General features: G+C 52.5%; 1 protein-coding gene across 12 annotated transcripts in view; it reads left to right on the top strand.

The window, feature by feature from the left end:
- Positions 1-22,419, top strand: part of CSF2RA (colony stimulating factor 2 receptor subunit alpha) — a 67,177-nt gene that overhangs the window by 2,047 nt on the left and 42,711 nt on the right. For 4 of the 12 annotated variants that reach the window (XM_070463803.1, XM_070463804.1, XM_070463798.1 and 1 more), the window contains exons 1-10: positions 6,627-6,711; positions 13,095-13,196; positions 14,401-14,543; positions 15,878-16,001; positions 17,152-17,278; positions 17,373-17,545; positions 17,957-18,090; positions 19,024-19,053; positions 19,590-19,725; positions 22,010-22,106. In XM_070463803.1, the coding sequence (XP_070319904.1) occupies positions 6,699-6,711; positions 13,095-13,196; positions 14,401-14,543; positions 15,878-16,001; positions 17,152-17,278; positions 17,373-17,545; positions 17,957-18,090; positions 19,024-19,053; positions 19,590-19,725; positions 22,010-22,106 (1,079 nt within the window). In that variant the 5' untranslated portion in view covers positions 6,627-6,698. Of the gene's footprint in view, positions 1-3,151; positions 3,328-6,626; positions 6,712-13,094; positions 13,197-14,400; positions 14,544-15,877; positions 16,002-16,963; positions 17,071-17,151; positions 17,279-17,372; positions 17,546-17,956; positions 18,091-19,023; positions 19,054-19,589; positions 19,726-22,009; positions 22,107-22,419 lie in introns of those variants that run through there. The other 8 variants (XM_070463809.1, XM_070463810.1, XM_070463808.1 and 5 more) reach the window with 6 other exon arrangements.

Below are 22,419 nucleotides of genomic sequence, written 5' to 3'. Positions count from 1 at the left end.
CGGACCAGGGATTCGATCTGTGTCCTCTGAGTGAGCAGGCGGTTTCTTTACCACTGAGCCACCCGGAAGGCCTGCCTCTTTCATTTTTAACACTAGGTGTTACTTAAGTCTTCTGACCTTAAACTTTATATATACATGCATATATATTATTTCAGATTATTTTCCATTATAGGCTTCTCCAGTGGCTCACATGGTCAAGAGTCTGCCTGCAATGTGGGAGACCCAATTCGATCCCTGGGTCGGGAAGATCCCCTGGAAAAGGAAGTGGCAACCCACTCCAGTACTCTTGCCTGGAAAATCCCACGGATGGAGGAGCCTGGCAGGCTGTATAGTCCCTGGGGTTGCAAAGAGTCGGACACGACTGAGCGACTTCTCTGAAACCTCGTTACGAGGTTCTAATATTGTTTCCTGGGCTATACAGTAAATCGTTGCTTCTATATATTTTATATAAGGTATTGTGTGTGCTTCCCTGCACCAAACAGTAGGTCCATGTGTTTTATCTATTTTGCATCTAGCAGTGTATATCTGTTCATTCCACACGCCCGGCTTATCCACCCTTGGCACCCACAAGTGTGTTCTGTATGTCTGTGAGTCTGTTTCTGCCTTGTAGATAACTTCACTGGTGTCTCTCTCTCTCTCTCTTTTTTTTTTTCTGATTCCACAAATAAGCTGTATCATATGATACTTGTCTTTTTCTGTCCGACGTATTCCTGTAGTGTGATTCTCTGGTTACGTTCGTATTGCTGCCAGTGGCATTCTTTCATCCTTTTTCATGGCTGAGTAATACTCCGTTGTACACATGGACCACATCTTCATCAGTCGATGGACTCCAAGGTTGCTTCCGAGTCGTTGCTGTTCTTGTTGAGTAGCTCGGTCGTGTCCGACTCTGCGACCCCGTGGACGGTAGCCGTCCAGACTCCTCTGTCCATGGGATTCTCCAGGCAAGGATACTGGAATGGGTAGCCTGTCCCTTCTCCAGGGGATCTTCCCGACCCGGGGGTCGAACTTGGGTCTCCCTCACTGGCAGGCAGATGCTTTACCCTTGAGCCACCTGGGAACAGTCCTCAGCCATAAAAAAGAATGGAACAGTGCCATTTGCAACAACAGGGATGTAACTAGAGGTTATCATACTGAGTGAAGTAAGTCAGACAAAGACAAATATCATATGCTATCACTTATATGTGGACTCTAAAAAGAAATGATACAAATGAACTTATTTATAAAATAGAAACAGACTCACAGACTTAAAAAACAAAAAAAACCTTATGGTTGCCAACTTAGGGCTTCTCTGCTGGCTCAGACAGTGAAGAATCTGCCTGCAGTGCGGGAGACCTGGGTTCGATCCCTGGGTCGGGAAGATCCCCTGGAGGAGGGCATGGCAACCCACTCCAGTGTTCTTGCCTGGAGAATCCCCATGGACAGAGGAGCCTGGCGGGCTACAGTCCCTGGGGTCACAAAGAGTCAGACACGACTGAGCGACTAATATTCTCACCGCACTTCCATACTCCAATGAAAAAATTCTAAAATGGGGACTTCCCTGGGGGTCCACTGGTTAAGCCTGCGAGCTTGCACTTTAGGGGGGGTTCTGGGTTCCATTCTTGCTCAGGGGACTAAGATCCCGCAGACCTCTTCCATGGCCAGTAATAATAATTCGAATAAAATGAAACTTAATAAAAGAAAAGAAACGAAACGACACAGCACAGCCTTCCTGCTGCCGAAGATCTTTGTCCTGGAGTCTGGGAGGAAGTGAAGCCAGCTCTCACCTCCCCCCACCCTTGAGTGTGAAGCCCGGCTCAGCCCACCAGGAAGTTGAGAAACTGTGTGAGGTCGTTGGGAAATGCGTCTCCTGGCATCTGGTTTCTTTTCTGGGAAAATCGATGTTATAACTTCGGGGGCTGCACCCACCCCCCGAACGCTGGCTCACTGAGGTCCTGCTGCCCACAACTCCGTTTTTCTGTGGAAGAGGCGCTGACCCCCACCTCCCCATGGCTGCTTTTCTTCTCTGACCCCGAGGAGAGTCTGGGAAGGGCGGAAACGTGGGGTTCTGGCGGATGAGGGGGTGGGGAGGAGCTGTGTGGGCAGAAAGGGCAAGGAGAGGCTGTCACCAAGTGTCTGCGTTGAGCTGGTCAGCCTCAGCCGCTGGACGAGTCTCTGATGGGGGGGCGTCCTGGGCCCTGTGCAGGGTGTGGAGGAGAGTCCCTGGGCTCCCCCCACCGCACGCCAGGGGCAGCCCCTGCCCCCATCACTGTCACGGCCAGAAGGTCTCCAGACGTTGTTATATGTCCCCTCAGAGGGTAAAGTCCTCCCAGTCTGTGAACCACAGCCATAGGTGCATACGTGGATGGATGGGTGGATGGATGGGTGGCTAGTTGAAATAGATGGATGATGCATGATGGATGGATGGATGGATGGATGGATGGGTGGATGGACAGGAAGATATATGGATCAATGGATGGATGGATAGATGGATACATAGAGGGTTGGATGGATGGATAGATGTATGGATAGATAGATGGATGAATGGATGGATAGATACATGGATGGATAGATAGATGTATGGATAGACACATGGATGGATGGATACATGTGCGTATGTATGTATATATGGATGGATGGATAGATAGATGGATGAATGGATGGATAGATAGATGGATGAATGGATGGATAGATAGATGGATGGATAGACACATGGATGGATGGATACATGTGTGTATGTATGTATATATGGATGGATGGACGGATAGATGGATGAATGGATGGATAGATACATGGATGAATGGATGGATAGATACATGGATGGATGGATACATGTGTGTATGTATGTATATATGGATGGATGGATGAATGGATGGATAGATACATGGATGAATGGATGGATAGATACATGGATGGATGGATACATGTATGTATGTATGTGTAGATGGATGGATGGGTGGATGGATGGATGGATAAATGTTTGGGTGGATGGATATATGGATGGATGGATACCTAGATGGGTGGATGGATGAATGGATGGGTGGATGGATGGATCGGTAGATAGATGGATGAATGGATGGATCAGTAAATGGATGGATGGATGGATGGATGGATAGATACGTACATATACATGATAGATGATAGGTAAATGATTGCATAATTATACCAATCATAGAGAATGGAGACGGATAGAAAAGCAGACTGAGAAATCGTTAGACGACAGACTCTGTCACGCCTGCTCAGGTTTCCTCAGCCTCAGCACTTCTGGACCGTCTCTGACGTGGGGCATCCTGTGCACTCCGGGGTGTGGAGCAGAAGCCAAGGCCAGTCAGACAAAAGCTGTATTAAAATGTAAGCAAATTTTTAAAATATTCAGTGGATTAAGATTTTTATTATTCTAAAAAATATGCAATAACCATCAAGGATGTACTGTATAATATAGGGTACTGTACTTTTATTCGGATTTACATAAATATATTCCTTTTTGGATTCTCTTCCACTCTAGGTTATTACAAAGTGTTGAGTATAGTACTGTGTGCTTCCCAGGTACCTTCGTGGTAAAGAAACCACCTGCTAATACAGGAGACATAAGAGGCTCGGGCTTCCATCCCTGGGTGGGGAAGATCCCTTGGAGGAGGGCATGGCAACCCACTCCAGTATTCTTGCTTGGAGAATCCCATGGACAGAGGAGCCTGGTGGGCTATAGTCCATGGGGTCTCAAAGAGTCAGACACGACTGAGCAACTTAGCATGCTTGCACGCATATACACACATTTGTATAAGTGAATCACTCTGCTGTACACCTTAAACTAACACAACCCAGCATATGAACTCTACTTCAATGAAAAAAAAAAAGTTTTTTTTAACATGCAGATCAGAAAAGAGAAGCAAAACTGTATCCATCTGCAGATGACTGTTATATATAGAAAATCTTGACGAGGCTCCACTAAAAAAAAAATCCTCAAACTAATACCCAGATTTGGCCTGGCGGCAAGGCATAAGATTCAGACACAAACGCAAGTGCTGTGGACCATCCAAAAAATGAAATTGGGAAAACAAGTCTATTTGCAATAGCATCCAAAAGATTGAAATATGTCCATTTTTTGTTGTTCTTCAGTTGCTAGGTTTTTTTTTTTAATTTTAATTGGAGGCTAATTACTTTACAATATTGTAGTGGTTTTGCCGTACAAAGACATGAATCAGCCACGGATTTACATGTATTCCCCATCCCGATCCCCCCTCCCACCTCCCTCCGCATCCCATCCCTCTGGGTCTTCCCACTGCACAGCCCCAAGCACTTGTCTCATGCATCCAACCTGGACTGGTGATCTGTTTCACACTTGATAATATACATGTTTTGATGCTGTTCTCTCAGATCATCCCACCCTTGCCTTCTCCCACAGAGTCCAAAACTCTGTTCTTTACATCTGTGTCTCTTTTTCTGTTTTGCATACAGGGTTATGGTTACGATCTTTCTAAATTTCACATATATGCGTTAGTATACTGTATTGGTGTTTTTATTTCTGGCTTACTTCACTCTGTATAATAGACTCCAGTTTCATCCACTTCATTAGAACTGATTCAAATGAATTCTTTTTAATGGCTGAGTAATATTCCATTGTGTGTATGTACCACAGCTTCCTCATCCATTCGTCTGCTGATGGGCATCTAGGTTGCTTCCATGTCCTGGCTATTACAAACAGTGCTGTGATGAACATTGGGATGCACGTGTCTCTTTCAGATCTGGTTTCCTCGGTGTGTATGCCCAGCAGTGGGATTGCTGGGTCATATGGCAGTTCCATTTCCACTTTTTTAAGGAATCTCACAGTTAACCTTTAATAAAGGGTAAAAGGTATTGTGTGTTGTGGCGGGGGAAACCCAAGCCTCAAACAGAGACAGTGAAAATGGGAACACGCATGCGCTGTGTTAAAGGGACCGTCCCCCGGCCAGCAGCCCTTGTAAGTCGGCGGTCACTCTGGAGGACTCTGTGCCCCAGGCCCTCTGCCCCGTCTTCCAACCTCTCTGCACACTGTCCTGAAGGACTCTTAGCTGCCACCCAGGACCAGGCATCATCTCCTTTACTCTCGTTTGCCTTGTCCACAGACCCTGCTGGGAGGTCTCAGCTGGTCTCAGAACACGCCAGGGCGATGAAGATGAAAAAAAGGGCAGAAGGTGAAAACGCAGAGACTGTCGCACAGACTCAAGGGGGTCAGAAAGAGAAAGACAAGTGTCGCATCTTGACAGGTTTATGAGGAATCTAGAAACATGGCAGAGATGCTCCCGCTTGCAAAGCAGAAATAGAGACACAGACGTAGGGACTCGGGGGAAGGTGGGGGTGGGATGGCTTGGGAAATGGAGATGGACGTGTGTCCACTGTTGAGGCGTGCGTGCTAAGTCGCTGCAGTCGTGTCTGACTCTCTGCGACCCCGTGGACTGTGGCCCCGCCAGGCTCCTCTGTCCGTGGGAGTCTCCAGGCAAGAACACTGGAGTGGGTTGCCATGTCCACCTCCAGGGGAGTCTTCCTGACCCAGAGAGCAGACTCGTGTCTCGTAACGTCGCCTGCGTTGGCATGCAGATTCTTTACCACTAGCGCCACCTGGGAAGCCCATATTGACATGGATGCGATGTAGGTGATACATCATTATACACGTTGGCATGTACAATATATCAATAAGTGTGCATATTGATACTATGAATGTAGTAGATAATGAGAACCTACCGTACATCACAGAAAGCTCTACTTAGGGCTCCGTGGAGACCTAATGGGAGGGAAATCCCATAAAGAGGGGATACACCTGCTGAAGGGCCAATCCTTTGGCCGCCTGTTGCGAAGCGCCAACTCATTGGAAAAGACCCTGATGCTGGGAAAGATTGAAGGCGGGAAGAGAAGGGGACGACAGACGATGAGATGGTTGGATGGCATCACCGACTCCATGGACAGGAATTTGCGTAAACTCCAGGAGTTGGTGATGGACAGGGAGGCCTGGCGTGCTGCAGTCCACGGGGGTTGCAAAGAGTCGGACAGGACTGAGCAACTGACCTGAACTGAGCTGAGGGGACTAACCTGGTGACTGATGTGAGTCGACTTGGGGAAGCTCCGGGTCCCGTCCTTGGGAAGACGACCCTCCCCACCCACGTCTGTGATGAAAATGCTCACTGAGGGTCTTCGCTGGTGGGCCCAGTGGGGAGGAACCCTCCTGTCACTGCAGCAGACAGCAGTTCCATCCCCAATCGGGGGGGAAAAATCCCACGTTCCCTGGAGCAGGTAAGCCCGTGCGTCACAACTGCCGAAACCCGGGGGGCCTTGGAGCCCACGCTGCATAAGAAAAGCCGCTGCAGCGACAAGCCTGTGTGCCCCAGCGCAAGAAAACCACAGCACGGTCCAGAAAATCAAATAAGTTAGAAAAAGAAAAAATGATCAGTGAGACCAGACCCACCTGGTCCCTGCTCTGAGAAGACTCGGTGAAGCGTCTGGCCCGACTCTAAGAAAGACGACCTTCTCCTCGCGAGTGGACGGGCGCGGGTGTGGAGGAGACCAGAGGACCCACCTGTCCCAGTTCCTCCTAGCGGCAGGCGTGGCAAGGGGAGGGGGAGGGAATCGAGGGGAAGAAAACAGGAACACGGCTGAAGGCGTCCGTCCCGTCACTGTCGTCCGTCCCGTCACTGTCGGATGAGGAAGAGACGAGTCGGGGCGCTGAGACGGGCAAGGCTCGCGGGAGAGCGATGGGGATCGCAGGTCGGCAGACGCGAGCGTGGGGTGTGTGTGTCGGAGGGGTGGGCTGTGACCCGGTCCCCCTTGACCCCCGGGGTCCCCGAAAGTGTCCTTTTCCTGCTTCTGTTCCTGCCCCGGACGGCTGGCGCTCCAGGTGGGTCAGAACAAAAGTTGCTCTGCCGCGCCGGCTGCTAACTCACTTCAGCCGTGTCCGAGTCTCTGCGACCCCATGGACCGTAGCTCCGCCGGCCTCCTCTGTCCGTGGGGATTCTCCAGGCAAGAATCCTGGAGTGGGTGGCCGTGCCCAACCTCCAGGGGATCTTCCCGACCCAGGGGTCAAAGCTGGGTCTCCTGCATGGGCAGGTGGATTCTGTTCCGTGCGCACAAGCTGGGAAGCCCCGGTAACCAGAGGGTGTGCAGTGAAAACACCTTTCCGATGCAGGGCGCCCAGGCAGACGGCGTGACCGCTGGGGGGTAGCGTGTGGGCGCCGCGTTCTTAGGTCCGGATGAGCCCCGGGGGGAGCTGGCCAGGTCGGGGTGGGAGATTTCGGAGTTCCCCGGGGCCAGCCCGTGTCTGTGGGGACTGGAAGCCAGCCTTGGGTTTGCGAGCTGTGTGTGTGCTGCGGTGATGAGGGCCCGTCGGGGTTACAGGTCTTGCCTGGGACGCTGGCGTTGCGTTTTGTGTGGCTCCGTTGGTCAAGAATCCGCCTGCATTGCAGGAGACCCCGGTTCGATTCCCGGGTCGGGAAGATCCGCTGGAGAAGGGATAGGCTACCCACTGCAGCATTCTGGGGCTTTCCTGGTAGCTCAGCTGCTAAACAATCTGGCTGCAGTGGGGGAGACCTGGGTTCCATCTCTAGTTCGGGAAGCTTCCCCTGGAGATGGGAAAGGCTACCCACTCCAGTATTCTGGCCTGGAGGATCCCATACAGTCCATGGGGTCGCAAAGAGTCGGACACAACTGAGCGACTTCCACTCACGCTCTCCCTGGCACGCCTAAAACCACGGTGAGCTCCACGGGCAAGCTTGTGCCAGGATCCCCCTTGGACCGGCCTCCCGGTTACCCAGCCCCCTCCGCAGGGCGTGTCTTGAATCTGAGAGACGGCGCGGTCCCCTCCGCCCAGCCTACACGGTCTCAAAACTGAAATCTTTCAATGGGGGAAGAAAGCGCGGCCTGGTGACCACCAAAACAGGAAGGGAAAGCAGGCATGAAGAAGCAAAGGGCGACTCGATTCCATTCACGGGCAGCAAAGCAGCAGCGGGGAGTCCACGGAGGCAGAAAGTGGGCGCGTGGTCGGAGGCGCTGGGGGCCGAGGGCTGCAGGCTGACTGCTCACGGGGACAGGTCTCCCTTGAGGAGACGGGAAGCTTCTGCAGCCAGGCTTTGCGGATGTGCGGAGTGTCACTGCCTTGCATGAGGGGCCTGCCCGGGTGCCTCAGCTGGTAAAGAATCGGTCTGCCGATGCCGGAGACGCGGGTTCCATCCCCGGTTCGGGAGGATCCCCTGGAGCGGGAAATGGCAACCCACTCCAGTGTTCTTGCCTGGAGAACCCCCGTGGACAGAGGAGCCTGGCCGGCTGCAGTCCACGGGGTCGCAGAGAGTCGGACACGACTTGGTGACTGAGAATACAGGCTTGCATCCCGTGTGAATTTAGCCTGAATTCCAAAAAAAAAAAAAGGCAACATTAAGTGAAACTGCAATAAGATTTCTGTGGGTTCGGTCTTCTGACCACTTCTGTGAGGCTCCTGGAAGTGTTTCGTAGGATGGGAGTGACAGTTAAACCAGGGATTGGCTGAATAAGATACATCATGTCGTTATTCAGTCGCTCAGTCATGTCTGACTCTCTGCGACCCCATGGACTGCAGCATGCCAGGCCTCCCTGTCCTTCACCATCTCCCGGAGTTTGCTCAAACTCACATCCATCGAGTCGGTGATGCCATCTAACCATCTCATCCTCTGTCGTCCCCTTCTCCTCCCGCCTTCAATCTTTCCCAGCGTCAGGGTCTTTCCCAATGAGTCAGCTCTTCGCATTGGGTGGTCAAAGTATTAGAGCTTCAGCTTCAGCATCAGTGAATACTCAGGACTGACTTCCTTTAGGATGGACTGGTTGGATCTCCTTGCTGTCCACGGGACTCTCAAGAGCCTTCTCCAATGCTAGGATACATCACGCTCATTGCAGTCTCCTTCGGAGATTTCCTCACAATCCTTGACCAAGAGCCGGGGTCTGCGATGAACTGATTATTTGAAGCGAGCAGCTTCTGGGGCTGGATTTCTGAGTCCCTTTGTGGTACATGAGAACTCTTTTTTTCAGTCAAGGTTACAGCAGTTTCTGGTTTTTGCTCCATCACGATGAGCAGGAAGCTGATGGGAGTTCAATGCACAGGAAGTCAGTGGGGAAGTTGGGGTGAAGGGTGTTGATGAGTCCGGTGTGGGGGGATGATGCGTGTGTAACCCCCTCCGCGTGTCCACCCAGAGGCCAGTACAACGCTATGGCCCGCGGGGGAGAAAGCGGGAGTCAGGGAGCTTGGTAAGACAGGTGCTGCCATCACCGAGGAGATGTGGAGATGGGTCAGGCTGTGGTCCCCTCCTCCCCCCGCCCCGTCTCCCGTTAAGCAAAGCTCAGACCACAGACATTTCGCAAATTGCAGATGTGAAAATCCAGGCGCACAGCAAGAGCCGTGGGTGTGTGTTGATTGAGGAAGGTCCTCTCTGAGAGGTTCCAGGGTGCAGTGGGCAGGCAACCACACCCCCTCCCCACTGCAGGAAAACAGCCTCCCCCGGAGGGGATCAGACAGCAGACCCCCGAGAAAGATGAAGTCTGCGTGGGGCGGGGTCATGGCGTGGGTCCCTGAGGCGGGGGAACAGGAAATGACGGTCAGGTGGGAAAGTTGGAACGGTTCTGGTGGATGGTTTGGTTTGGTTTGGTTTGGTTTTTTCCCCCACTGTGATGGCAAGTGAGGTTCCCTGGGGGGAACGGGGTAGAAGGTGTTGGGGCGGGGGCAGGAATCTGAGGCTGGGTGCTTGTCCCCAGGAGTGCTGACGGACAGGTGGCCCTGTCCCTAAGTGGGGAGGGTGCTTGCGGTCCTCCATCCTCGGCATCCGGCCCGGAGGACCTGGAGAAACTGCAGACGGTCTGAATGAGTCTAAGAAGAGAAGGCGGGGAAGTGGGCAGAGGAGAGTGGGTATCTGGAAACAGCAGAGAATCAAATATAGGAGGCCCAGGGGACTTGTTAGCAGAGACGCTGAGGGTGTTGGGAGTCGGGGGTGGGTGGGAGCTTCTCCGGTGGGTCAGCGGTTACAAAAAAAAAAAAATCTGCCTGCAAGACAGAAGATGCTGGAAACGCCATAGGTTCGATCCCTGAGTTGGGAAGATGCCTTGGAGGAGGGCATGGCAACCCACTCCAGTATCCTTGCCTGGAGAATCCCACGGACAGAGGAGCCTGGCAGGCTGCAGTCCACGGGGTTGCAAAGTCAGACTCGCAACTGAGCAGGAGGAGGGCCTGGTCTGGAGCGTGTGCAGTGTCAGCAGACGGTGACCATCACGAACGTGTCTCCGAGACGTGATCCAGGGGGACTGGGCGAGCGAGGGCAGCTGGGGTGCAGGGCCGCGGGGGGCGTCTTTCCCGGTGGAGATGCCCGCGGGAGCCAGGAGGTTCCCCCCGTGGAGGTACCTGTGTCGCCAGAGGGGAGACGCGGGCCAAGAATGGGATGCCGTGCGGAATGTGCGCCGGCCATCTGCAGGTGGAGGGGGGGGACGAAGCCCCCTGGGTGGGGAGGGGAGCCTGAAGGCTCTGAACTGGACGTGCGCCCGAGACGCAAGGTCCTCGGAGCGGAGCGGAGCTACGGCTGAGTGAAGAGGTGGAAGATGGTCTGTGAGGACCAGACGGAGGAAGGGGAAGATGGAAGGTGACAGGAACGATGCAGGGATGCAGGGAGGGGGAGAAAAGGAAGGGAGGGATACAGGGAAACAGGCAAGGAGGAAAAAAGATCAGAAAGGAAAAAAGTGCCGTGTCATTTCTCACGGCAACCCCCAGGAAAGGAACTCCCCAAGAGACAGAAAGGTAGACTCCAAAAACCCAAGCACATGATCGAAAATTCGACCGTGCCTGGTAAAATAGAGACAGGTAGCGGGGAACCCTTGGGTAAAGATACAGGGTCCAGAGGACGGGATTCCTGGGAGCAGGAGGAGATGAGGAGGGGGTCTGCTAGAACGGAGCTCGAGACGAATGGAGATGTGCACCGTACACAAATGTAAAGGCACATTGCAAGTGACAGCAATACCGGAAAGGAATCACCCCGACCAGAGCCAGCCGGGTCTGATTTTTGGTGGCCCCGTGGACCATAGCCCCGCCAGGCTCCTCTGTCCGTGGGAGGGATTCTCCAGGCGAGATCGCTGGAGCGGGTTGCCGCGCCCTCCTCCAGGGGATCTTCCCGGCCGGGGAATCGAAACCGAGTCTCCTGCGTTGGCAGGCGGGCCCTTCACCACCTGAGCCACCGGGGAAACGCAACCTAAAAACACTGCTGGGGAAACGGCAGGCACGTCCACAGATGCCACCCCAAACCCAGCTGGGCAATCGGCTGCTTTCTGTGGAGTGTGGCTTTGTGGGGGATAGAGCACGGTACCTTTGTAAGTTTAATCTTTTAATTTTATATTTTTGCCCAAGATGTGCAGCATATGAGATCTTAGTTCCCCAGCCAGCGATGGAACCCGAGCCTCCTGTGTGGGAAGCTCTCCGTCTTAACACCTGGACCACCAGGGAACTCCCTAAATTTTTTGTTTAATGTTCTTCGAGTTTATTTGTCTGGGGCGAGTGTAGGTTTGCAGAAACATGAGGTTTGGAAAGTGTTGGGAATTCCTCTGTACCCACTTCCCCCTACAGTCAGTTCCGCAATGGTGGACACCAGGCGTCAGTGTGGAACATCTCTTGCAATTGATGGAGCAAGTTTGACGGTATATTCTTGACTCAAAGTCATAATTTGCATTAGGGGGTCACTCCAATAATTTGGCTGCCGGATGCGAAGAGCTGAGTCATTGGAAAACACCCTGATGCTGGGAAAGATTGAGGGCAGGAGGAGAAGGGGACGACAGAGGATGAGATGGTTGGGTGGCATCACCGACTCGATGGACATGAGTTTGAGTAAACTCCGGGAGTTGGTGATGGACAGGGAGGCCCGGCGTGCTGCAGTCCATGGGGTCGCAAAGAGTCGGACACGAGTGAGCGACTGGACTGAACTGAACTGAACTTGCTGTTGGACGTTCTGGGGGTTTGGACAAATGTGTGATGGCATGTTTCCGTCATTAGAGCAGAATATTTCCACTGCCCTAAAAGTTTCCTGTCCTGCACCTGCTCATTCCTCCTGTTCTCGTAACCCCTGGCAACCACTGATGCTTTTTCTGTTATCCATTGTTGGTGTTCACTCACTCACTCGTGTCTGACTCTTTGAGACTCCTTGGGCTGAAGCCCGCCAGGCCTCCCTGTCCTTCACCATCTCCTGGAGTTTGTTCAGATTCATGTCCACCGTCTCCTGGAGTTTGTTCAGACTCACGTCCATTGAGTCAGTGATGCCATCCAGCCATCTCATCCTCTGTCGTCCCCTTCTCCTCCCGCCTTCAATCTTTCCCAGCATCAGGGTCTTTTCCAGTGAGTCAGCTCTTCGCATCAGGTGGCCAGAGTATTGGAGCTTCAGCTTCAGCATCAGTCCTTCCAATGAATATTCAGGACTGATTTCCTTTAGGATGGACTGGTTGGATCTCCTTGCAGTCCAACGGACTCTCAATAGGGTTCTCCACCACCAGTTTGAAAGCATTGATTCTTTTGCGCTCAGCTATAGTTTTACCTTTTCCAGAAAGTCATAGAACTAGAATCATGCACTGTGTGGGTGCTAAATCGCTCAGTCATGCCCGACTCTTTGGGACCCCATGGATTATAGCCCGCCAGACTCTTCCGTCCATGGGATTCTCCGGGCAGGAATAATGGAGTGCGTTGCCATTCCCTCCTCCAGGGGACCTTCCCAACCCAGGGATCAAACCAGGATCTCTTAAGTCTCCTGTGTTGGCAGGCAGGTTCTCTACCACTAGCGCCACCTGGGAAGCCCATGCACTTTGAACCCTCTTTCAAATTGTCTATTTAGTTAATTTACTTATTTTTTTGGCTGCACCGTGTACCCTGGGGGATCTTAGTACACCGACCAAGGATCGAAACCACGGCCTCCGGCGTGGGGAGGGTGGAGTCTTAACCACTGTAAGCAAGTGACCCAGGATGCTGGCCAGGTCACATTGTCGATGCCGACCACCACCCTGGAGAGAGTCCTGTGGTTTGTTTTTTTTTCCTCCCCCATCTCCCTGGGGAAACATCACTGGTGTCTGCATCAAGACTCCCACGAAGGCTGGTTTTTCTCTCCCTGCAGAGCTCCTGCGTCGTCCGGGAAGCCCCGCGAGTCTCCTGGCCGTGGCTGTCCTCCTGACTATGGTGCTCAACTCTGCGTGGCTTCTCCCCCAGGAGCAGCAGGGTGAGTATGTGAACGTGCCTGACCTCCTCCTGCCTCCGCCGTTCCCCGGACCCCAGCTTCTGACACACGTGCCTGTCAGTTCACTTCAGTTGCTCAGTCGTGTCTGATTCTTTGCGACCCCATGGACTGCAGCATGCCAGGCCTCCTTGTCCATCACCAACTCCCGGAGCTTGCTCAAATTCATGTCCATTGAGTCGGTGATGCCATCCAACCATCTCATCCTCTGTCGTCTCCTTCTCCTCCTGCCCTCAATCTTTCCCAGCATCAGGGTCTTTCCCAATGAGTCGATTCTCCACATCAGGTGGCCAGAGGATTGGAGTTTCAGCTTCAGCATCGGTCCTTCCAATGAATATTCAGGACTGTTCTCCTTTAGGATGGACTGGTTGGATCTCCTTGCAGTCTAAGGCACCCTTAAGAGTCTTTTGCAACACCTCAGTTCAAAAGCATCAATTCTTCGGAGCTCAGCTTTCTGTATGGCCCAGCTCTCACATCATACATGACCACTGGGAAAACCATAGCTTTGACTAGACGGACCTTTTTGGCATGCCTGTAGGCATAGCCATGGGTGGGGCTGTGTCTAGTTTCGTGATTTTCCTTCGATTCCGCAGTCTGCTGGCGTTATACCTCGTGTTGTGTTCACCCCTTGTGGTTATGTGAATAGTCCCGCACCCATCCTGCAGAGACAGGTGATGGTGCCCGTGACAAGATGGGAATAGATAGCCTCCGCTCCTTCTCACTTGCTTGGTCTTCATTTATTGTCGTGGTAGACGTCTCCCCTTGGCCTGCCCTGGTGGCTCAGAGGTGAAGAATCTGCCTTCAGTGCAGGAGACACGGGTTCCATCCTTGGGTTGGGAAGACCCTCCCCCCGCCCCCAGAGGAGGACATGGCAACCCACTGCCATATTCTTGCCTGGAGAATCTCACGGACAGAGGAGCCTGGCGGGCTACAGTCCAGGGGGGTCACAAAGAGTCGGACATGGCTTAGCGACCGAAGAACAACAACAGAAACATCCTTCCACTTGGAGAAAGGGGCAGGAAGCAGAGACGGGACAGACAGTAGGGGACAGAGAGGATTTGACAAGAGGTGGTTTACAGTTGATCCCCACCGCCGATCCTTGCTTGCAAGACCTGAGACGAATTGCTTAAGTGGGTATGGAGTTGGGAAAGGGGGAGTTTTCTTTCATTCCTGAGGTCACGTCTTCCAGATCTTCCAACCGTGAGGCCAAACTCCAGTCTCAATGTGAAGTTCGACCCAAAGACGACGAGGCTGACTTGGGACTGCAAGGAGAACACTACGTACGGGGAGTGCGTGTTGATTCACAAGGAGAAGGGGCTGATTAAGAAAAAGGTGAGGTGGTGTGGGCACGAGCTTGAGGAAGCTCGGGGAGATGGTGAAGGACAAGGGGAACCTGGCCTGCTGCAGTCCATGGGGTCGCAAAGAGTCGGACTGAGCAGTAATAGGAGGTAGATTGGATGGGCCCCGTTGCTGTCCTTTGCAGAAAAGGATATTTGACAATTTATTCCCTCCACGTCAAGCGCAGGAGACAAAAATACAAGCGGGACTGGGGTTGCATCGAGGAAGTCATGGTTCCAGGTGCACCAGGGAAGTGACCCTCGTCTCCAGGATGTGTTCAGTAGGCTGACTCTCCCTGGGGGGACAGCCACATTCTTTGGCTTCGTTGGTCCACGTGCTAGACTTGATCCTGAGAAAGAAACAGCATTCACTCTGCCTGTTAGGTGGAGACAAACTGAACAGACTGACTTGGATACAGTGTCAGCATGCCATCCCTGAGAGAGTGACTATGAGATCAGAGAAGAAAAATCTATCCCGTACAAGAGGGTGTGGGGACTTGCCTGCTGGTTTAAGACTTTGAGCTTCCAGTGGAGGGGCTGCGGGTTCAGTCCCTGGTCGGGGAACTAAGATTCCCACAAGCTGCATGCTGTGGCCAAAAACACACGCGGGGAGTGTGAGGTTCCAGAGAAAGGTAAAGCGGTGAGGGCGCAAAGAGCGGTCCAGCCTGCATCCCTTGGGAGTTTTGTGAGAAACAGAGGCTCTCAGACCTCACCTGGGACTTGTCCAACCAGACTGTGCGTTTTTACAAGATCCCTGGTGAGCTACGGGTGGGTTCGGAGGGAGGTTTAAGAGGGAGGGGACATAGGTATACTTCTAGCTGATTCACGTTGTCGCGGCAAAAACTAACAGAACGTTCTAAAGCCGTTACGTGCATGTCCCTTCAGTCGTGTCTGACTGTTTGTGATGCAATGGACTGTAGCCCGCCAGGTTCCTCTGTCCATGGGATTCTCCAGGCAAGAATACTGGAGTGGGCTGCTATGCCCTCCTCCAGGGGATCTTTCCCATCCGAGGGATGGAACCCATGTCTCTTGCGTCACCTGCATTGCAGGTAAATTCTTTACCCACTGAGCCACCTGGAAAGCCCAAAGCAGTTATAACTCCAATTAAAAATAAATTTTTTTTCTTTTTTTTAAAAAGGTGAGCTCTGAACACTGCCTTTCTGAACCTTGCTAGTTAGTGGCCGTCTTCTCAAAGAAGGTACCTGGGCGAGATTTCACGTAGGGAGGTGAACGTCGTGACGGGGGTCAGTGTAGGAGCAGATAGCGTTTGAGGATGAGAGGAAAGAAGACAGGTTCTTCCTAACCCACTGGCTGGTTGCATCTCTTCAGGTCAAAGACAGCGAATGTCACTGCACATTTCCGGACTGTTCTCTCCACGGGGGAGTCACGCTCACCGTCCAAATAAATGTCAACCAGAGACGGCTTTCAGAAAGGCTGGTCTACAGTAACCCAGGTAGGGAAAACACGGCGGGTGACCCTTCTGCTCCCCACGAGCATTCGGAGTCCACTGTCCCGCCTATTTCAGCTTCACGCAGATACATTTGACGCACAGCAGTTGTGTATCTCTGGGGATTTTTTGGGCTTTGTCATTTCGGTGTTTTTGGTTTTGGCGGTCCTTTGCGGCTTGTGGAACCTGACACCCCTGACCGGGGATTGAACCCAGGCCCACAGCAGTGAAACTGTGGAGCCCTAACCACTGGGCCTCCAGGGAATTCCCACATGTGCCGTTTCGATGTGTATGCGCTCCGCGAAACGGTGACCGCAAACAAGCTGTTAATGCATCTATTCGGTTGCATCTGTTCTTGTTGGTTGCTTGGTTGGTTTTTTTTGTGTGTGTGTGTGGTGAGAACCCTGAAGGGATCTTCCCTCTTCAGTTCAGTTTGGTCTGACTCTGTGACCCCACGGACTGCAGCACGCCAGGCCTCCCTGTCCATCACCAACTCCCAGAGCTTGCTCAAACTCATGTCCATCAGTCGGTGATGCCATCCAACCATCTCATCCTCTGTCATCCCCTTCTCCTCCTGCCTGCAATCTTTCCCAGCATCAGGGGCTTTTCCAGTGAGTCAGCTCTTCGCATCAGGTGGCCAAAGTATTGAAGTTTTAGTTTCAGCATCAGTCCTTCCAATGAACACCCAGGACTGATCTGTAGGATGGACTGGTTGGATCTCCTTGCAGTCCAAGGGACTCTCAAGAGTCTTCTCCAGCACCACAGTTCAAAAGCATCAGTTCTTCGGTGCTCAGTTTTCTTCACAGTCCAACTCTCACATCCATACATGACCACTGGAAAAACCATAGCCTTGACTAGACGGACCTTTGTCTCCAGACTAATGTCTCTGCCTTTTAATATGCTATCTACGTTGGTCATAGCTTTTCTTCCTTTGAGCAAGCGTCTTTTAATTTCATTTCTTTTCTCAGGGAATTTCAAGTGGACAATGCAGTATTGTCAACTGTATCCATCACCTTGTGTGTTAGATCCCTGGAACTCATTCTCCTGTTTTTCGGGAAGAGCCTGAGAATGACCGGTATTGATTCTTCTTTGAATCATGAAGACGTTGGGTCCGTCCCCGTTTAAACGTCATTCTTTTGTTTCTGTCCCTTCCCAGGTAGGGAGGGCACGGCTGCCCGAAACTTCTCCTGTGTCATCTACGACGCGGATTTCATGAACTGCAGCTGGGCCAAGGGCCGAGCGGCCCCCGATGACGTCCAGTATTTTTTGTACACGCGATCAAAGTAAGTGTCGACCTCACGTAGACCACCCCGAGAGATGATGTGCAGAAGTGAAAACTGCCCTGACGGTTCTCTGAACGTTTTGGGGATCTCACAGGAAAAGAATCGAAAGGGAATGTCCTCATTACCTGAAAGACTCGGGGACCCACGTGGGATGTCACCTCCGAGATCTCTTGGGGTTAACTTCATACAGTTACTTCCTGGTTAACGGAAGCAGCCAAGAAACGGGAATCCAGTTCTTCGACTCGCTTTTGCTGTTAAAGGAAATAGGTGAGAACAACCACCCGGAATTTAAAAGCAGTGATTAGTTTGATGTGACAGAATTTGTGTAGGCATCTGCGTTGAGGTTCCCGGAGATGCTATAACAAATGACCACACACTGGGAGGCTTCAAAGAGCGGAAATGTTTTGTCCCAGGGTTCTGGAGGTCACAAATCGTGGTCCCTTTTTGGAGCATCTGAAAGAACACCCGCTCCCACATCTGAATGCTAGCTCCTGGTGAGAGCCAGCAGCCCTTGCTTCCAGACGAATTATTGCAGGCTCGGAACCTGCTCCCTCTTCCTGGTGAAATCGGGAGCTCCTGTTCCTGTCGGGATAGCAGAAACGGGTCTCCCCTCCGTGGTCCAGGGGAGGCATTCTGCATCAGAGGCGTCTCCGGGGCGGGGGCGGGGGTCTCTTACAGAGCGGTACAACGCTCCCGACAATATCACCGTCCACTGCAACGAGTCCCACTGCCTCGTCCGGTGGGAACAGCCCAGGACCCGGCAGCCTCGGTCTAACAGGGAGTTCCAGTACCAGCTGGACGTCCAGAGATGGGTGAGCGGACTCGGCTCCGAGCAGGGAGCCTGGCAGGCAGCCCCGGCGCCCGACACCAAAGAGCGTGCGGGAGGGGTGGGCGTCGGGGGAGATCCAGGGTCCGCTGCAAGGCCAGCTGGACCCAGCGTGGACACGGGTGACCCTCGGAAACCTGGCTGCCCAGACCCAGCGTAGAGAAGAAAGCAGGATCCCTCTGCTCTATGTCCCCTGGGATGCATTGGACTAGAGGCCTCTACTCCATGTCCAGCTGGACCCAGCGTGGACACGGGTGAGGCCACAGAAGCCTGTCTGCCCAGCCCCAGTGTAGATAAGAAAGCAGGATCCCTCTACTACGCGTCCACGGGGACCCATGTTAGACACGTGCCCGCTACTCATGTCCATCCGGACCCAGTGTAGACGAGAAGGAACCCTTTACCCATGACCTCCAGAACTGACACGGCCGAGCAAGATGCTCTCCCTGTATCTGAATCCAGTATAGACAAGCAGGAATGCTCATTCTCATCCACCTGGACTCAGTGTAGACTTGACTGACCCTCCTCACGTCCCCCGACCCAGTGTAGACGTGACTCACCCTCCTCACCTCCTCCTTGCCCAGTGTAGACGTGACTCACCTCCTCACGTCCCCCTGACCCAGTGTAGACAAGAGGACCCTCTTCTCGAAGGCCATGTGCGTTCTTCATATGGCCCACCAGGAGCCACGTTTCTATAGGAGCCGTGAACCAAGTCCACCCTCTGTCCTGTGGACATGTTTCTTCCTTCTGTGAGGGTCCAACTGCGGCGTAAGGGGGATTATAAGGAGCTCAACCGTTTGTTGGGCACTGACTATTTTGTTTTCTCTTGACTTCATGGAAAGGGGAGATGGGACGAGATCTATGAAAAACTTTCAAGATGGAGAGAAGTAAATATTCTCTTTTGGTTTGGGTTCTTTTCTAGCATGATACCAGCAGCAATAGAGGTCAACTGGTGAGTGACGACCCTGACCCTAGCTACCACCCTTGTTGTTTAATCTTACGTGTGTGTGGGCGTGCGCAGTCGCTTCATTCGTGTCCGACTCTCTGTGACCCCATGGACTGTAGCCCACCAGCCTCCCCTGTCCATGGGATTCTCCAGGCCAGAACACTGGAGTGGGTTGCCATGCAACCTCCTCTGTCCGATGAGGAAGTTGGACTGGGTCCTCTGAGCATCCTTTGCGGGGCCACGACCCGTCTGTGGGTCTGTCCACATCCTCCGCCGTTCCTCAACTGTCGCTTCATCTGTACTGAACGACCCCAGGGGCCCCAGGACTAGTCAGTCAGAAGATTCAGGACAATCACCCATGCTCTTTATTTATCTATGCATCTCTTTGCAGTATTCGGGACGCAAATTACAACATTCACACTCAGGTTGGGAGGGTGTGGGCTTGAATGTTTCTCTCCAGTTGGACAACTGAAAAGACACCCCCCACCCCCAGTCTTTTTCTCAACACAGGTCACAACTCTAACTTTCTGCTTTCTCCAAAGATTGTGGTGTTTGGTGACTCGGGAAATAGGTACAACTTTCCCAAACCGGGATCCAAAGCAAAACATACTGTGAAGATAAGGACAGCGGACGCCCGGAAGGCCCACTGGGGTGCCTGGAGCCAGCCCGTTGAGTTCGGTAGGTGTCCCGAGACCATCCCCGGGCAGGTCCTGGCATGCTGAGTCCTTCTCTGAGCCATTCAGCGAAGCGTTCCCGTCCACGAGCCCGTGGTGACATTTCCCCTGGCATCAGCAACACCCAGTCAGGGAAAGTGAAAATTACTCAGTTGTGCCTGACTCTTTGCGACCCCATGGACTGTAGCCCGCCAGACTCCTCTGTCCATGGGATTCTCCAGGCAAGAATACTGGGGTGGGTTGCCATGCCCTCCTCCAGGGGATCTTCCCAACCCAGGGATTGAACCCAGATCTCCTGCATTGCAGGCAGATTCTTTACCATCTGAGCCAGCAGACAAGCATTAATTTAAACTATGGGCCAAAAAAAAAAAAAGAAATTTGACTTTTCCCAGAATACAGTTCTAAAACAGACTTGGCTCACCTCCACGTGATTATTCTCTTCTTTTTTTGCTTTCGCCTGCTATCTGTAACATGCAGTTTTGACAACTGATGTGTCGCTTAAAAGATACTGCTTTGCCTAAAAGGTCACGTTTTATCTGTGTATACTGAGAAATGTTGCAACCGTGAACATGTCCATCGGGTTATAATCACTCTGATCAAGTGAGAGTGTCTACTGTATTTCTGACTCCTCACAGATGAAAAATGTGCCCTATTTAGGAAAATAATTTTAGAGAAGAAAATGGCAAACCACTCCAGTATTCTTGCCTGGGAAATCCCATGGACAGAGGAATTCTTAGTTGTGAATTGTAGCTCAGTTGGTAAAGAATCTGCCTGCAATGCAGGAGACCTGGGTTCGATTCCTGGGTTGGGAAGATCCCCTGGAGAAGGGAACGGTGGTCTGCAGTCCATGAGGTCACAAAGAGTCAGACACGACTGAGCGACTAATACAGACAGAGGAAAGTAGTTTATTGTAAAGAGCACTTATTCTAAATGACACATGAAATTAAAGCTTAAGGATAGATGGGAGAGGACTTCCCTGGTTGTCCAGCAGGTAAGATCTGCCTTCCAATGCAGGGGATGTGTGTTGGATCCCTGGCTGGGGAGCTAAGACCTCACATGCCTTGAGGCAAAAAGACCTAAATATAAAACAGAGGCCATAGGGAACTCCCTGGCAGTGCAGTGGCTGAGAGGCTGTGTTCCCAATGTTTACTCCCTGGTCCTGGAACCAGATCCCACGTGCCGCAGCTAAGCCCCAGCACAGTCAAATAAAGACGAAATATTAAAAGAAGAATTAATATTGCAGTAAATTCACCAAATGGGAGGGAATTTGGTTTACAACTGTTTGCCTAGAACTGTTCATCCTGTTCAACTAGTCATCCTTTCTTCTGTCCATTTTTAAATGGAGTGGTCTTTAGGTTGCTGTGTTCCAAGCGTGCTTTAGGTGCTTTGAATGTGGTGTTGGGCTTGTCTCTCATCTGTCATCCAGTCCCTCACTTTTGTCCGGCTCTTTGCAACACCATGGACTGCAGCATGCCAGGCCTCCCTGTCCATCACTGTCTCCTGGAGTTTGCTTTAACTCATGTCCATCGAGTCGGTGATGCCGTCCAACCATCTCATGCTCTGTCGTCACCTTATCCTCCTGCCTTCAATCTTTCCCAGCATCAGGGTCTTTTCAAAGGAGTCAGTTCTTCATATCAGGTGGCCAAAGGATTGGAGTTTCAGTTTCAGCTATCAGTCCTTCCAATGAACACCCAGGACTGATTTCCTTTAGGATGGACTTGTCTGATCTCCTTGCAGTCCAGGGGACTCTCAAGAGTCTTCTCCAACGCCCCAACTCAAAAGCATCCATTCTTTGGCGCTCAGCCTTCTTTGTGGGCCAGCTCTCACATCCGTACATGAGTACTGGGGAAACCCTAGCTTTGACTAGACGGACCTTTGTGGGCAACGTGCAGTCTACTGTGTCACGAACATTTTCTGTGAAAGCTCCGGGTTAGGGTACTCTCGTAGATTTCCCTTCTCTTTATGGGCCTTTTCTGGTGGCTCAGACGGTAAAGAATCCGCCTGCCGTGCAGGAGACCTGGATCTGGTCCCTGCTTCGGGAAGATCCCCTGAAAGAGGGCATAGCAGCCCACTCCAGCGTTCTTGCCTGGAGAATGCCCTGGTCGGAGGAGCCTGGTGGGCTGCAGTCCGTGGGGTCGCGAAGGGTAGGACGTGGCAGAGGGACTGACGCTCTGGGTTTCGCCAGGCGTGTTTCCGAGCCCCTGAGCCCGTGAGCTGGCTGAGCGGTGCCGGCTCCTCCCGCTCCCCTGCGGGGTCCGCGGCATGTCCCCCGCCTCTGTCTTCCCCAGGCTCCGAAGAACCAGAGTCCAGCCTGGTGCACGTCTACATTCTGGTGGTCCTGGGGACTCTCGTCTGTGGCCTGACCCTCAGCTGCCTTTTCAAAAGGTAACCCCGGGGAGTCCCGGGCTGGCTAACCCCCGTGGTCAGTGGAGGGGCCAGTGCCCGTTCTAGAGTCACCGCCCCCCCGCCGACCCCCTATCAGCTCACAAAGATGAGAAGACAGCCTGCAAACCCCCCAGGCGGTCCCAGCCGCCGTGGGGGTTTTCCGGAAGAAAATGTGTCTGGGGAGAACAGTGTTGACTTTAAAAAAAATTGCACAGGGTGAATGTTGCGAGTTTAATGTTTTATTCTGGGGCAAAATTAGGACCGCAGGCTTCCCCGGTGGTTCAGATGGTAAAGCATCCACCTGCGATGCGGG

This window comes from Odocoileus virginianus, unplaced genomic scaffold (assembly GCF_023699985.2).
Source record: "Odocoileus virginianus isolate 20LAN1187 ecotype Illinois unplaced genomic scaffold, Ovbor_1.2 Unplaced_Contig_6, whole genome shotgun sequence".
Lineage (NCBI taxonomy): Eukaryota > Metazoa > Chordata > Mammalia > Artiodactyla > Cervidae > Odocoileus > Odocoileus virginianus.
Note: the sequence above shows the minus strand (reverse complement) of the source record. Positions and strands in the feature narration are given on the sequence as shown.